Source organism: Hypanus sabinus, unplaced genomic scaffold (assembly GCF_030144855.1).
Source record: "Hypanus sabinus isolate sHypSab1 unplaced genomic scaffold, sHypSab1.hap1 scaffold_1577, whole genome shotgun sequence".
In the NCBI taxonomy this organism is placed as follows: Eukaryota; Metazoa; Chordata; class Chondrichthyes; order Myliobatiformes; family Dasyatidae; genus Hypanus; species Hypanus sabinus.
The window spans coordinates 46638-64007 of record NW_026779656.1 but is presented as its reverse complement, the minus strand read 5'-3'; the positions used below and the strand labels follow the sequence as shown (position 1 = coordinate 64007).

At 44.1% G+C, this 17370-nt stretch overlaps 1 protein-coding gene across 6 annotated transcripts; it reads left to right on the top strand.

Annotated features, from left to right (window-relative positions):
* Positions 1–4546: 4546 nt before the first annotated feature.
* On the top strand, positions 4547–16225 carry LOC132387156 (zinc finger protein 664-like). 6 transcript variants are annotated; one of them, XM_059959507.1, is made up of 3 exons: positions 4547–4683; positions 6076–6224; positions 15198–16225. In XM_059959507.1, the coding sequence occupies exon 3, from the start codon at positions 15687–15689 to the stop codon at positions 16191–16193; it is 507 nt and encodes a 168-aa protein (XP_059815490.1). In that variant the 5' UTR covers positions 4547–4683; positions 6076–6224; positions 15198–15686; the 3' UTR covers positions 16194–16225. The 6 variants fall into 6 exon arrangements, with proteins under 6 accessions (XP_059815490.1, XP_059815491.1, XP_059815492.1 ...); XM_059959508.1 differs by having other exon boundaries at positions 4559–4683; positions 6080–6224; XM_059959509.1 differs by lacking the exon at positions 4547–4683 and adding an exon at positions 5031–5048.
* Positions 16226–17370: the final 1145 nt, after the last annotated feature.

Genomic DNA, 17370 nt, shown 5'->3' with positions numbered 1-17370 from the left:
CATTTCTTAATTTTTTAAAATTTTTTGTCCTATTTATATAATTTAACAATGTAATATTTATATTCTTATTTTAAATCACATTTGTGAAAACCTGTTCTTATGAATTAGGTTCTACTGCTGCCGCAGAGACAACGAATTTCATGACATATGCCGGTGCTATTAAACCTGATTCTGATATTGATATGGGAGACCCATCACCGGTCACCTGATCCCAGTTACCGCAGATCGTAATGTGAGATTGAAGCATTTTCCATATATTTGCTTTCTACAGAAATGACAGCAGTTCAGTTTCTTTCTGAGGTTCCAGAGCAGAAGCTCAGTCTGTCTAATATTTCCACGTAATTAAAATGGGGAATTTGTTTATTATCATCATGTACTGAGCTACATTGAGAATCTTGCCTGACGTACCATCCACACCGATCGATATATTTCAATAGTACATTAAATAGGTCATGTTCGTCCTGTGAAAATGATGATTTTACATAGATTTTTATATATTTTCCAAAATATACCTATCTTTTTAAATAAAACGTTTTTAATTAAATTGACTCTCTTATTTCTTCCTTTATTTGGAACAATAAGATTTAATAAGTATCACTTAGAAAAATCCAAAAAAGATGGTGAACTTGCACTTCCTAATTTAAGACTGTATTATTGGGTGGTGAAAATTAGACAATTATGTTTTTGGTTATATTGGCTTGATAAGAACCAAAAATCATTATGGGTTGATTTGGAATTAAAAGCTGTTAAACAATTTTATTTAAATTCAATTTTAGGAGCTCCATTACCTTAACAGCTCTCTAAAATTCCAAATTTAAATCTTTACCCGGTTATTAAACAATCCCGACGGATTTGGGTTCAGATTCGTAAATTTTTAAAATTTTAAACAATTTAAGTTGTCTAGTTTTTTTTCATCGAAACTTTTCATTTAAACCTTCAACAACTGACTCTATTTTTCTCCTATGGAGAAAATTCTTTTACAGATTTATTTTGTAATGGTCGATTGATGACCTTTGAAGAGTTAATTAACAAATTTTCTCTGGCTCATACACATTTTTTGCAATATGTTCAGGTGAAATATTTTTTACAACAATGTTTACCTAAGATTCCATATTTACAAGAATCTGATTTGTTGGAAACCATTTTGAAATTGAATCACGTAGTGTAAGTTTCCATTAGCAGAATTTATAATTTATTTTTGTTACACAAAAAGAACCTATCACTAAAGATTAAACAAGATTGGGAGAGAAAACGTAATATGACCTTTGTTAATGAAGTTTGGCTTCGAGTTTCGAAAAAACGTAAATTCTTCTTCTGTATGTGCCAACCATTGTTTATTTCAATTTAAAGTCGTTCACCGTTATTATTTAACAAAGGAGAGACTATCTAGAATATTTCCTAGTATAGACAAATGCTGTGTTAGATGTAAAACTGAAGTAGCTACTTTGTCACATACGTTCTGTTCATTTTTTTCATTAAAATCGTTTTGGAAATCTTTATTTTCTGCAATTCCTAAAGCTCTGAAAATTAATTTACAACCTAATAGATTGACTGTTCTATTTGGAATAGTTCCACATCATATTCAGGGTATTTCATCTTCAGATCAACCTGTAATTGCTTTTGTTACACTACTGACAAGAAGGGTTATTTTCTTAAAATGGAATGATATTTCTTCCCCTACATTAACTGAATGTTCATCTCAAGTGATGTTATGACTTAGTTTGGAAAACAAAATGGAAGTAGAACTTTTTGATCCTCGATTCAATTTTGAAAGAAGATGGGGTTCTTTTGCCAAATATTTTCATTTAATTTGTATTATGCTATATGGTTTCCTTCCGGGTTGTTGGTTCCTAATGGTTTTTCCCCTTTTGTTGTAGTTAGTGGGTTTTTTTTCCTAATTAGATGGGGTTCTTCTTTTCCTTTTTTTTTCCTTTTTTATATTTTACGATCAGTTTTTTCAGCTTTATTAATTGTATACATATTAATCTATAGGTTTTGTCTCATTTTATAGCTGTAGAAGATTATGTACCAATAAGAACGATTCTAAAAATGAAAAATGAAAATGATAAAACAATCACTGTAACAAAGCATTATAGCTGCAGAGAAAGTGCAGTGCAGATATACATATGGTGCAGGGTCACGTCGAGTTACATTGTGAGGCCGAGTCCATTTTATCATTCATTTGGTTTATAAACACAGACAGGAAGCCGTCCTTGAGCCGGGTGTTACCCGCTTTAAGGCTTTTGTATCTCTTCCCCGATGGGAGAGCGGGTTTGCAGCAAGAATGTCCAGGTTATGAGGTTTTTGTGTACATGGACTGCTTTTCCGAGGCAGGGGAAGTGTAGGGAGAGTACATGGAGTGGAGGCTTGTTTCTCTGATGTTCTCTGCTCTCCAAAGTTCTCTGCAGTTCCTTGCAGTCATGGGCAGAGCAGTACCCATACGAAGGCGTGAAGTATCGACAAGAAGCTCAGAGACCTCGGCCTTCACCCTGCCTTGTGTAGCTGGATCCTGGACTTCCTGTCAGATCGCCAGCAGGTGGTAAGAGTGGGCTCCATCTCCTCTGTCTCGCTGACCCTCAGCACACATACCTCACAGGGTTGTCTCTTTGGCCCTGGCATTTACTTTCTGTGCACCCATGACTTGTGTTGCCACCCACAGCTCCAATCTGCTAATTAAATTTGCTGACGACACTACACTGACTGGCCTAATCTCAAATAATAACGAGGCAGCCTACAGAGAAGAAGTCATCACCCCGACACAGTGGTGTCAAGAAAACAACTTCTACATCATTGTGACAAAAACAATGGAGCTGGTTGTGAATTACAGGAGGAATGGAGACAGGGAGCACATTCAACATTTCCAAGCCTGTTATTGACACGAAAAGCACATTTTAATATTATTCATGACACAATGCATTTTATATATTGTTAATGACATAAACATATTTATAGATTGTTACTGACACAGAATCATATATGGACAGGAAAGGAATGGAGGGTTATGGGCTGAGTGCAGGTCTGGGGAATTAGGTGAGAGTAAGCGTTCGGCATGGACTAGAAGGGCCGAGATGGTCTGTTTCTGTGCTGTAATTGTTATATGGCTATAATTTGTGTTTCGTGTGTTATCTGAACGTAATTGCCCGTGATGCTGCCTCAAGTCAGTGTTTCTCTGTACTTGTACCTTCCCGTACTTGTGCACTTGGCAATAAATTCAACAGGACCTGAGAAATCTCAGTGAGATTTGATTAGTGATGATCATCTTGGCAGCTCGGTAGGTCGAATGTATACGACTGTACACTGTTAAATGAAAAACCCTGAACAGTGTCGATGATCAGAGGGATCTCAGACTCCAAGTCCATCGCACCCTGGAAGAGACTGCACAGATTGATCGGGTGGTTAAGAAGGCAAATGGCATGGTTGTCTTTATTAGTTGAAGCATTGAGTTCAAAAGTCGGGAAGTTGTGTTGCAGCTGTTACGAGCCTGCGGTCGTTCTGTGACTGTTTCTTTAAGAGCGCCGTTGTGAGGAGGCGGGGCTATGACGTCAGACACAGGCTGACGGCGCTGACAGTAGAGAGAGAGAGAGAGAGAGAGAGAGAGATGTTTGTGGCTGTCACTTCGTATAATCCATAGGAGTGGAGTTTGGAATATATTGTGTTAACCCTTGCCTGGGTATGTTGTGTGGTGTCCTCCGAAAGACGGTATTCCTGTGACAGGTCACTTTCGCTGATAACTCGTATGTGTACGGATTCAGCGGATAAGAACTTCGACGGCGGTTGTTTTGAAGTAACGGCCTTTTCTCAACGTTTCATCCCGGATTAAAAATATCTCTCTCCCATCATTTATTCCGTGGATTACTGAATTTTCCTACTTTACCATTCAAGACTCTAAGCTTTGTTCCCTCAGGCTCGATAGTCTGGGAATTACATTTACACTTAACATTGTTAACTTTCCTTTATTTCGTTAAGTTACTATATTAGAAGTAGATACTAATAAACAGAGTGCTTTAACCATCAAAACCAGACTCCAGTGTGAACTCTATTGCTGCTGGTTCGTTTCTAAACCGTCTCAGTTCGGAACACAGTTTTATAGAACTAGTTAGAGCACATCTGGAGTGTTTCATACAGTTCTGGTCGCCCCCATTCTCGGAAGGATGTCGGGGCTTTGGACATGGCGCAGAAGAGGTTTACCAGGACACTGTCTGGATTAGAGGGCAAGAGCTATAGCGAGAGGCTGGACAAACTTGTGTTGTTTTCTCCAGAGCGGCGCAGGCTGGGGTGAGACTGGATGGACGTTTATAAGATTACGAGAGGAATAGATAGAGTGGACAGACGATATATTTTTCCTGGGGGTTGAAATGTCTAATACATTTAAGGTGGGAGGAGATGTGAGCGGCAAGTTCGCTTCTTTCCACAGTAGCTGGAGTCTCTGACTGGGGGGAGGGGGGGGGGCGGGGGGGGGTGTCACCAATCCTGACACGTGACCCTGTTTGCCCCTCCCATTTAACCGCAGATGGGCAGCATCTGCGCGTCAGTTTCCGAGGCCCCGCCTCCCGATGATGTAACAATCTCTTCGGGCATGTTCACAGTCTCCGGGTGAAGTGGGTCGGCGGTGTGTTCGCGAAAGATTTTCGTCTCTTCCGTCGGGATCACTGTCTGCGGGCCGAAGATTTCACTTTCCCATCGGTGAGTATTGAGACCGATCCCGAGCGGGGAGATCCGATGTTGGCCGTGAGCCCCGAACTGAGGGCCAGGAACTCATTTTTTTTCCCAACTATCCGGGCTCGTCAGAAATGTGTCGACTTCACTTAATCTGCATTGAACGATCCAAACCAGGAGCCCAGGCTGTCTGTTTCCGTAGAATTGAAATGGAAGTCCGGCCGACAGGTCACGTGAGTCTGTGTGCCGCAGATTCGACCCGCCCTCCGCTTTGTGATGCCAGATCACGTGGTGTGATTTTAGCCACTGAGTCCTATTAACTTTCCCGAACTTGCTTCCTGAGGCTCCTCACATTTGTCCTGGAGCTCTATAGCTGTTGTGTCTTCTCCCGGGTGGGTAAGAAAGGAGAACGTCCTCGGTTGTGGGAATCTTTAATTTCACTGCCTGCTTTACCGAGGGACTGGGAAGTCCAGAGGGAGAATGGTTCGAGCCTCAGCTCCACGCAGCAGAGCTGAGCCACACGTTACACCTGCAAGTTTATAGTCCAGTGACGGCGGTCGGTCCAGTATAGACAAGACAAGATCTGTATCCTAGGATCTGTAATACAAATTTCCTGAAATGGCCCTTATTTCACCTGGAAATGGAGTAAAGGAAGCACAACTTTTCCTTGTAAATTATCCTGGAACCATTTTGTCTGTTATTCCTGGAAATGTGTCCGGTACAGTTGTTGCTAATGAGGTTCACATGAATAATCTCAGGAATGATCGGCTTTATGTATGCGGAGCATTTGCTGGTTCTGGACCTGGGCTCAGTGGGGTTCAGAGGGACGGTGGGGGTGGTTGAGGGATGTATGGTTAAGTAAACCTACCGAATGCTAAAAAGTCTGGATACAGTGGACATGGAGAGGATGTTTCCATTAGACAGAGAGTCTGTGATCTGACAGCACAGTCTCAAAATAAAGATGCTTCCCTTTAAAACTGAGATAAAATTTTTTTTTTGGCTAAAAGATGTCTGATATGTGGAATTTGTTGCCACAGAATTTGTTTGTGGCTGCCATTTGGGTCTATTTGTGAAGATTAATATACTGATGATTGCTGAGTAGCTTCAGGGTTACAGGAGGAAGGCAGGAATATCGTGTTGGAATAAAAATCAGTCGTGGTTGAGTGGTGGAGCAGACCAGATGGATTGAATCACCTAATTCTGTTCCTGTGTCTTATGTCTTACCGTGAGTGAATGATGGATCCTTCTAATCCCGTATCGTCTGTGACACGTGAGGGACAATAAAAGATTGTTCACTGAGATCATTATATTTGCCTTCAATGTTTAAATTTCAGTGAGTTTTGTTCCTAGTAACATTAAGCTGATATGTTTGGTCCTCCTTTTCATTGTTAACGTGCTTCATTATCTTTTATGTTAAAGTTAGACCTGCAGTGAGAGATTTATTGGAAACAAACCACAACTGAAGACGTGGGAACAGCAACAAGTGAACCAGCCCGAGGACTGAGAGCACCGACTGGAGAGAACCCATCTGACTTGGAGATTCCAGTGATTCAATCAGGAGAAAGTTGGTGAGTGTCATTACTCAAACACTGGTCCTTTACACATTACATACCTGTGCAAAGGAAGGTACAAAATAGTTGGGAGTGAGACAGAATGTGCCCAGAAGAACCAGTTATGCCAGTACCAGTCAGACCCAGTAGTGAAGAAGCCCCCCCCCCCCCCCAATATTCCCTTTAAACTTTTCGCCCTTAACCCATGTCGTCTGGGTTTTTTTCTCCCCTAGCCTCAGTGGAAAAAGCCTGCTTACATTCACTCTATCTATATCCATCATAATTTTATACACCTTTATCAAATCACCCCTCATACCCCTACGCTGCAGGGAATAAAGTCCTTTCTCTGTATCTCAGTTTCCCAAGTCCCGGCAACATCCTTGTAAACCTTCTCTGCACTCTTTCGACCTTATTAATATTCTTCCTGTAATTTGGTGACCAAAACTGCACACAATACTCCAAATTCCCCCTCACTAATGCAATATACAACATCACCATTACAGCCCAACTCGTATACTCAGTACTTTTATTTATAAAGGCTAATATACCAAAAGTTCTCTTTACTACCCTATCTACATGTGATGCCACTTTTAGGGAATTTTGTATCAGTATTCCTAGATCCCTCTGTTCTAGTGCACTCCTCAGTGCCCTACCATTTATCTTGTATATTCTGCTTTGGTTTGACCTTCCGAAGTGCAATACCTCACACTTGTCTGTATTAAATTCCATCTACCATTTTTCCAGCTGGTTCAGATCCCTCTCCAAGCTTTGAAAACCTTCCTCACTGTGCACTACACCTCCAATCTTTGTATCATCAACAAATTTGCTAAACCAATTTAACAAATTATTATCCAGATCATTGATACAGTTGACAAATAACAATGGACCCAGCACGATCCATGTGGCACATCATCAGTCACAGGCCTCCACTCAGAGTAGCAATCCTCCACTACCACTCTCTGACTTCTCCCATTCTCAATTCCCAATCAAATTTACTACCTCACCATGTATACCTCGTGGCTGAATCTTCCTAACTAACCTCTCATGCGGGACCTTGTCAAAGGCCTTACTGAGGTCCATGAAGACAACATCCACTGCCTTCCCTTCATCCACTTTCCTTGTAACCGCCTCGAAAATGTCTAATATATTTGTTAAAGTAGACCTACCATGCACAAAGCCGTGTTGACTCTCCCTAATACGTCCCTGTCTATGTAAATAATTGTCGATCCTATCTCTTAGTACTCCTTCCAATAATTTACCCATGACTGACATCAAACTTACCAGCCTATAATTTCCCAGTTTACTTTTAGAGCATGCTTTAAACAACAGAACAACATGACATTTAAATATATCTGTCAGGGTCCCTGCAATTTCAACATTAGTCTCCTTCAGGGTCCGAGGGAATACCCTGTCAGGTCCTGTTGATTTATCTACTCGCCTCAAGGTAGCAAGCACCTCCTCCTCTTCTATCTGTATAGGTTCCATGACCTCAATACTTGTTTGCCTTATTCCCATTGATTCCAAGCCAGTTTTCTTAGTAAATTCAGACACAAAAAAACCATTTAACATCTCCCCAATTTCTTTTGGTTCCATGTATAGTCGACCACTCTGATCTTCAAGAGGACCAATTTTATCCCTTAACTATCCTTTTGCTATTAATATACCTGTGGATGCTCTTACTATCCTTCACCTTGAATGCCAACGCTACCTCATGTCTTCTTTCAGCCCTCCTGATTCCTTACGTAAGTATTTTTTTGCACCTTTTATACTACTCAAGTACCTTCTTTGCTCCCTGTTTCTCATATATGCCATACATCTCTCTCTTCTTTATCAGAGTTCCAATATCCATCAGGAATCAAGGTTCCTTATTCTTATTCACCTTGCCTTTAATCCTGAGACTTTGTTCCCAGGGTGTCCTCGTGGGCCATCTGGAAATGATTTAAGCTGGTGACAACCCTGTTTTCCCCTGTGGGGTAACTCTCATGTGGAATCGGGCTAATGGTCGGACCTTCAACCAAGTGAGTCCAGTCTCTGCTGTTAGTCTGGCCAGTTTACTCTTCAGAGTGCCATTGGCTCTCTCCACTCTGCCAGCGGCCCGTGGGTGGTGTACACAGTGGAATTGTTGCTTGATAGCTAGTTTGTTACATACCCCTTCATTTACTTTCACCATAAAGTGTGGGCCATTGTTGAACTCAGCATCTCTGGCTTGCACCTGGGAATTATTTCCCGTAATAATACCTTCACAACAGTCACAGCAGTATTAATGGTAGTTGCTATAGCTTCAATCCATCAACTGAACAAATCTATAATAACTAAGCAGTATCTATCGCAATGTACTCTAGGCACCCCATATGGGACCACAGTTTTCACTCCTCCTCAGAGGCATCCCCCTGAGAAGAACAAAACTCGAGGTAGCTGTAGAGCGGTGAGTAAGTTGTTTACAAAGGTGGCATTACTAATGGGGTGGCAGGAGGAAGTCAGGAATCCCCACATTCCCAGAGAGCCCTGTAGTCATGTACCATTCCAAATGCATAACGGGAGTCTGTGTGAACGTTCCCACTTCTGTCTGTTGCTGGGATACAGGCACGAGTCAGAGCAAACAGCTCAGCCTTCTGGGCGGAGACAGCTGCTTCAAAAGAGGCCTGTTCAGTTACTTCACTGTCCGTTACTATCGCATCGTTTCCCTGCTGGATCCACAAAAGAGCTTCCATCCTCATAAAAAGATTCCTCAGGCTAGAGGGGGTATTGCTGAATGGATGGGAGAGTCTGTTCTTCTTTCACTGTGATCCAGACGGGCTAGAGGGGGTGTTGCAGAATGGATGGGAGAGTCTGTCCTTCTTTCACTGTGATCCAGATGGGCTAGAGGGGGTATTGCAGAATGGATGGGAGAGTCTGTCTTTCTTTCACTGTGATCCAGACGGGCTAGAGGTGGTATTGCAGAATGGCTGGGAGAGTCTGTCCTTCTTTCACTGTGATCCAGACGGGCTAGAGGTGGTATTGCAGAATGGATGGGAGAGTCTGTCCTTCTTTCACTGTGATCCAGATGGGCTAGAGGGTTGTATTGCAGAATGGATGGGAGAGTCTGTCCTTCTTTCACTGTGATCCAGATGGGCTAGAGGGGGTATTGCAGAATGGATGGGAGAGTCTGTCCTTCTTTCACAGTGATCCGGACGGGCTAGAGGGGGTATTGCAGAATGGATGGGAGAGTCTGTCTTTCTTTCCCAGTGATCCTGACGGGCTAGTGGGGATATTGCAGAATGGATGGGAGAGTCTGTCCTTTCACAGTGATCCAGACGGGCCAGAGGGGGTATTGTAGAATGGATGTGAGAGTCTGTCCTTTCACAGTGATCCGGATGGGCTAGAGGGGGTATTGCAGAATGGATGGGAGAGTCTGTCCTTCTTTCACAGTGATCTGGATGGGCTAGAGGGGGTATTGCAGAATGGATGGGAGAGTCTGTCCTTCTTTCACTGTGATCCAGACAGGAGGGCTGACTTCATGGACTGCAATTGCCCAGAGATGGGGTACAACGTCTTGGGTTTGGTCAATATTAAAAGGATGTCTTACCAGATGTCCCGTTTTCACCTCAGACTCCTTCCCGTATCGGAGTTGGCCCGCGGCCAAATCTTGCCAGTCTCCCTCGGCTCTGGAGGCTTGTTTCGTCAGGGTGCAGGCAAGGAACCCTTAGCTCTTTGGCTTGAACCCAGGGCAAACCCACTGGTGGTATTGGGAACCACCAGTCCTGTCTGTCACCAAAAGAAATCTGGAACTTCGGCCGGAAATGCAGTACTGTCTCTTCCTTTAACCTCTCCTATCACCGTGACTGGGAACTTCTGTCCCTCGAGCTGGCCACTGGCAGAAGGGGTTTAAATGTACTGGAGTCCAGATAAAGTGCCCACCACTGGGTGGTCACGGGAAGCTATCAGTTGTTCACAGTTCCAGCGTGATATCCTTGTCCATGTATAGAATCTTGACTTCCAACGGACAGAGCAAGTCTCTCCCTACAAGATTTCACCCCCCGTCTGGTAATGACTGTAAATGAAACCTCACACTGGTTCCCCTGGAATTCCACCTGCAGTGGCTGGATACGTGAATACGTACGTTCCATGCCTTCGAACCCAGACAGAGTGATTGTAGCGTCTGATAGCTGGAATCCCTTTTGATAGTATTTCCTGATCGAGAGTGGTTTTGGTTGCCCCATATCAATCATAAACGGAATTGAAATTCCAGCAACTGTCAATATTACATTGGGCTCTTCCTGAGGGATGATACTCACAGTAGGAAACATCTTTGCTTGTCAATTTCTAAACGGGTTGTTGTCCCCACCTGTCCCTTGGTAGGTTTTGGATCCCATTTCTGATCCCAAGATATAGCCCGTTCGCATCCTTCTTTCCGCTGAACATGTTCACTTTAAATATTAGTTCATTTCGGGGTTGATCAGGAATCGAAAATCAAGTTCCAATAATATGTCAAAGCTCGTCGCATCCGATTTCGGTCATTGTCAGGCCAATCCATATTATCTGTTTTAATCATGTTGGCTTAGTTGGTAAGTTTTGGAGCAGTAGGGCATTAAACTGCGGGGACAGATTCCCATTAATAAAAGGCTTGGTCTCCTGTGAAAGTGCCATAGCAGGCCACAAATCACTGCCAATAGTCTAGTCCTGATTCCCCAGGGTTAGGTTTGCATTCAGGTACTTTAGTGATGTTTACAGGTTGCTGGAGAGCCCTTTCCAAGGCTTGAATAATCTGGTCTGTCCATTCATTCTCAGTATGGTTTCCAGCCTGTAACTCCTGATAGGATTGGTATCTCAATTCTGCCTTCCATTTCCACCCTTCATCAGCTGAGAGAATCATGCAGCAGAGACTGAATAAATCTTGTGGAGTCGCATTAGACATTTGTATAGTACTGTGGACACACTGAGCAAACTGTGCTGGTTTTTCTTTTGTATCTGGGGCCTGATTCATGATCATTACCGTTTCTTGAGGCTTCCAGGGAGCATACACAGGAATCACTGAGGGCTGTCCCTCCTCCTCCTCATGGATTGGGCAGCATTTGGGTGGGCAGTTGTCTTTGTGGAGCCACTAACTCTGGGGATTTATTGGATTCTTCCCTCCCTGTCTCGGAATAATCTTCGGTATTCCCTTTTGGGATCTCAGGGTGTTGAGACATCCCCTTCCCTGTGCCACTGTTTTACCTGAGCGGCCACCGTATCTGGGTACTGGGAGGATTGGGGTTCGGGGGCACTGGGTGAACTTGGCCGCTGGTAAGGTAGGAGAGGTACGGTGGGTGCCCACTCCTCATCACGGTCACTGTCCTCAAACAGGGTCGGTATGACAGACATGTGTTTGGGATCCCTTCTTTCCCTGTAAGTTCGAACTTTAGACTGATATTCCTGCCCTTCTCTCCTATCTGGACCAACCTCGGTTTGCTTACATTGTTTCTCCTGCTCTTGATTTTGGTGCCCATCCACCCATTCACGCTCCACTTTTAGCATCTCCAACCTTTGGCGTTCCTTCTGCAGTACATACCTCTATCCCTTTCTCACATGCATTATTCCTCCAACTTGCTGATAATATACTGTTCCACTTTACATCTTCATTCAGCCCATCTGCTCAGCACTCCCTGTATTGGGATCATGTTTGTGACTCCAAATGTTGAAGTTGAATCAAACTCGGCAGACCAGCTTCTTATTATCACCACAGTTCATTTTCCAGCAGGAGTTTGAGACCATGTTGTTAAAGGGAAGGCACATAAGCACTGCCACCATCTGACAAGTGGACTGACTTAGTCAGGTTACAGCCATATTATTTATACATAGTAAGCCCCATACATTCCTATTGCAAGATGTTATTTGAACTGGTATGCCCACCAAGTCTGTTGGCTCCAAACTTAATTAGATAAGAGAGTTTGCTAAATGAAGGTTTTAATTACAGATGGATATACTGTCCAGTCCTTATCAGTTACTCCCTTTGCAAGGCCCTGACTTAATTACAAACAGATGTTTATTCCTGTCCTTATCAGTGAGTCCTCCTCCCTTTACTCAAAAGAGGGTACAATGTATAATGTTATCAACTAACGAGGGTACTGTGTATAATGGTATCATCTCTCAGTGTGTCACTCTGCAAGCCACAGAGAACTGGTTATGAACCTGTCCTGGCTAACCACTGAAGACAGTGTTTGCTTCGGTTCAAATTTTCCTATTCAGACCCAATTATTTCTTTAGCCAGAGGTTACATAGGTTCAAAATGATTGTTTTTACATATATCCTTAATTCAGTAGGAGGGTTCAGGGGAAATATTTTTGTCCAATATAGAAACTGGTGACACCTGTGTGTATTGTGGTGATGAAAAGTTGCTGTAGAATTTACAAGTGGGAAGAAGTGGAGTGATATTTGGAAATCTGACTTTTTGAAGTGTAATTGAGCAAGCAAACCACTTATGGACAATGTGCAAAAGCTCTGGTAAGAAAGTCCTTCATTACCTGTTACAAGCCTGCTGCATAGGTTGTGTGAGAGTGCAGATGAACTCGATTGAGCCCAGAGAACATCATAGTTCTTATTGACAGTGATTTGCTAGCTGTTAAAATGAGTACCTCACTATATAAAAATCACTGTGCACATGTTGTCACTTGGTAAAATTAAGCACAGTACATGATTTATGTGCACACTGGTCATTAGAAATTAGAGGGGGTATTGGAGGGAAGGTGCAGAGACCGCCAGTGTCCCTGATGCTCTCACCTACAAGCTGTGCATCCAGCTGCAGCTTGTAGCCCTGAACTTGAAGGAGCTGGGACTTGAAATTGATGAATTCTCGATCAGCTGGGAGTCAGAGGGGGTGATTGATGTGACATGAAGAGAGGTGAGTTACACCCAAGGTGCAGGACACAGGAAACTGGGTGGCAGTCGGGCAGGTGAATGAGGTTAAAAGGCCATCGAAGTGTATTCTTGTTGCTATCCAACACAACAGCAGGTGGATGACTTTAGAAACTGTTGGGGTGATTACCTGGCAGTGGAAAGTCAAATAAGTGATAGGGAATTCATTAGTTATGGGAATTGAACAAGAAGGGGTCTAATATCCTAGTATTAAGGCTTGCTCGAGCTAGTGTGGTCAGAGGGTGAAGTGGATAAAATAAGTTGTTGGGGGAATGGGAGCCAGAGTGACAGAACGGATAGTGGAGAGGCTGAATTGTGTCGAATTGAATTGACTTTATTACATACATACTTCATACACGTGAAGAGTAAATATCTTTACGTTACTCTCCATCTAAATGTGCAATGTGTAATTTATAGTAACTTATAATATATTGTTTATACATAGAACAGTCAATATAAAATCAACATGCAATTGTATCAGCATGAATTAATCATTCTGATGCCCTGGTGGAAAATGACGTCACAAAGCCTATTAGTCCTTTTGTTGTGGTATTGTTTCCTGGATGGTGGCAGTAGGAACAGTTTGTGGTTGTGGTGAATTGGGTCCCCAATATCCTTTGGGCCCTCTTTACACACCTGTTTCTGTAAATCTGAATAGTGGGAAGTTCACATCTACAGATGCACTGGGCTGTCTGCACCACTCTCTGCAGGGTCCTGCGATTGAGGGAAGTACAGTTCCCATACCAGGCAGTGCTGCACCCAGTCAGCATGCTCTCTATTGTCTCTCTGAAGAAAGTTCTTAGGATTTGGGGCCCATACCAAGCAACTTCAACCATCTGAGGAGAAAGAGGTGCTGCTGTGCTCTTTTCAAAACACAGCCGGTATGTACAGAGCATTTGAGATCCTTGGTGATGTTTATGCTGAGGATCTTAAAGCTGTTCACCCTCTCAACCCCAGATCTATTGATATCAATAGGGGTTAGCCTGTCTCCATTCCTCCTGTAGTACAGAATCAGCTCCTTTGTTTTTGTGACAACGAGGGAGAGTTTGTTTTCTTGACACCAGTCAGATGTTGTTCACACCTCAGATATCGATCACTCAGCTCCTGAATTGCTCCCAGAGACTCCAGCCATTGCTGCTCTGTGGTCACTCCTATCTTTTCCCTTCCAAACAAGTTTGGCCTGCTTCTCTGTCACAGAAACATGGGGGAGTTCAGTACGGAAACAGGCTATTTGGCCCAGCTAGTCAATGTTAAAAAAACATTTAAGGTATCTATTGCAACTACCTGACTGGGACCATCGCCCCCCATACCCCTACCATCCAGGCTCCCATCCAAACTTCTTTCAAATGGTGAAACTGAGCTCACATGCACCCCTTGTGCTGACATCTCATGCCACGCGCTCACGACCAATTCAGTGAAGAGCTTTTCCATGTGCTCCCATTAAATGTTCACCTTCCCCGCTTACCCATGCCCTCTAGTTGTCATCCCACCCAACCTCAGTGGAAAAAGCTGCTTGCATTTACCCTATCTATACCCTCATAATTCTGTACACTTCCAACAAATCCTCAAAGCAATGTGTAATTACCTTGTTTATGTTTAGTTCATTTTTTAGGTGTATAAGAATATGAGGGGCATTGATCGTGTAGATAGCCAGAGGTTTTATTCCCAGGACTGAAATGGCTAACATGAGGGGGCATAGATTTAAGGTGCTTGGAAATAAATACTGAGGGGATGCCAAGGGTACGTTTGTTACACAGGTAGTGGTGGGTTCGTGCAATACACTGCCGGCTATTTGTGTGAGAGTGTTTCAGTTACTGTGGGGCCAGGAACCCATGCAGCTCAGTGGGAACAGGGAATAATAACAATGGAGAGAGAGTCAAACTGAGGCAGGTCACAGATTGGAGGTGGCAGAAATGCCCCATTCTTTTACAGACAGGTCGAGCATCAGAGAGTTTGATGGTCATTCCAGCACTGTGCCCAGTTAGAAGATGATTTCTCTCTCCAACTTGGGTTGAACTTCACTGTAACTGTGTGATTCCAGATCACATCTTGACAACTCATGTAATTTCATCTGAAATGTTGTTCTACACCCATTGATGGATTTTGTAAATCTTTTTACAGGTTAAAAAATGACAAGCAATTTGTCTACAGGAATCTCAAACAGAACATACCAGTTTTGCTGTCTCTATCCAGATATTTAAGAAGTGGAGCAAGGGATTCACTCGATCATCCTTCCCGCTCAGACTGTGGGGAGGGATTCACTCGATTATCATTCCCGCTCAGACTGTGGGGAGGGATTCACTCGGTCATCCTTCCCACTCAGACTGTGGGGAGGGATTCACTCGATCATCTGACCAACTGGCATGCCCGTTATTTTGCAGAGGGTAGATGCCATTCATCTGCTCAGACAGTGGCAATGGATTCACGCGGACATTTCAACTGAAGGTGCATCAGCAAGTTCACACTAGGACAAGGCCATTCACCTATTCTGTGTGTGAGAAGGGATTTAGTCAGCGTTCCCACCTGTGGACACACCAGTCAGTTCGCTCTGGGCAGAAGTTGCTCATCTGTTGAATTTGTGGGGAAAGATTCACTCGGTCATCTGACATAATGGCTCAACAGCGAGTTGACACTGGGGAGCAGCCGTTCACCTGCTCAGACTGTGGGAAGGGATTCACGTTGTCAGCTCATCTGCAAGCACACCAGTCATTTCACACTGGGGAGAGGTCACTCACCTGCTCAGACTGTGGGAAAAGATTCACTTCATCATCTCAACTTAAGATACATCAGCGAGTTCACACTGGGGAGAGGCCGTTCACTTGCTCAGTCTGTGGGAAGAGATTCACTCGGTCATCTGACCTAATGTCTCACCAGCGAGTTCACACTGGGGAGAGGCCGTTCACTTGCTCAGTCTGTGGGAAGAGATTCACTCGGTCATCTGACCTAATGTCTCACCAGCGAGTTCACACTGGGGAGAGGCCGTTCACCTGCTTGGACTGTGGGAAAGGATTCACTCAGTCATCAGCACTGAAGGTACACCAGCGAGTTCACACTGGGGAGCGGCCGTTCACCTGTTCGGACTGCGGGAAGGGATTCAGTTGCTCATTTAAACTGTAGGTACATCAATGAGTTCACACTGGGGAGCGGCCGTTCACCTGCTTGGACTGTGGGAAGGGATTCACTTGCTCATCTAAACTGAAGGTACATCAACGAGTTCACACTGGAGAGACGCCATTCACATGCTCAGACTGTGGGAAGCGATTCACTCGGTCATCTCACCTAATGTCTCACCTGCGAGTTCACACTGGGGAGAGGCCATTCACCTGCTCATACTGTGGGGAATCATTCACTTGGTCATCTGACCTAATGTCTCACCAGCGAGTTCACACTGGAGAGAGGCCGTTCACTTGCTCAGACTGTGGGAAGGGATTCACTCAGTCATCTCAACTGAAGATACATCAGAGAGTTCACACTGGAGAGAGGCCATTCACATGTTCAGACTGTGGGAAAGGATTCACTCGGTCATCTAAACTGAAGGTACATCAGAGAGTTCACACTGGAGAGAGGCCGTACACATGCTCAGACTGTGGGAAAGGATTTACACAGTCATCCTCCCTAATTGCACACCAGCGAGTACACACTGGAGAGCGGCCGTTCACCTGCTTGAACTGTGGGAAGAGATTCACTCGGTCATCCCATCTGAAGATACATCAGCGAGTTCACACTGGAGAGAGGCCGTTCACCTGCTCAGACTGTGGGAAGGGATTCACTCTGTCATCCACCCTAATGACACACCAGGCAGTTCACACTGGGGAGCGGCCGTTCACTTGCTTGGACTGTGGGAAGGGATTCACTCGGTCATCTCACCTAATGTCTCACCTGCGAGTTCACACTGGGGAGAGGCCATTCACCTGCTCATACTGTGGGGAATCATTCACTTGGTCATCTGACCTAATGTCTCACCAGCGAGTTCACACTGGAGAGAGGCCGTTCACTTGCTCAGACTGTGGGAAGGGATTCACTCAGTCATCTCAACTGAAGATACATCAGAGAGTTCACACTGGAGAGAGGCCATTCACATGTTCAGACTGTGGGAAAGGATTCACTCGGTCATCTAAACTGAAGGTACATCAGAGAGTTCACACTGGAGAGAGGCCGTACACATGCTCAGACTGTGGGAAAGGATTTACACAGTCATCCTCCCTAATTGCACACCAGCGAGTACACACTGGAGAGCGGCCGTTCACCTGCTTGAACTGTGGGAAGAGATTCACTCGGTCATCCCATCTGAAGA

Bases quoted from the DNA above. Each gene is read 5' to 3' on its own strand.
- LOC132387156 (XM_059959507.1), top strand. From the start codon at position 15,687: ATGGCTCAACAGCGAGTTGACACTGGGGAGCAGCCGTTCACCTGCTCA.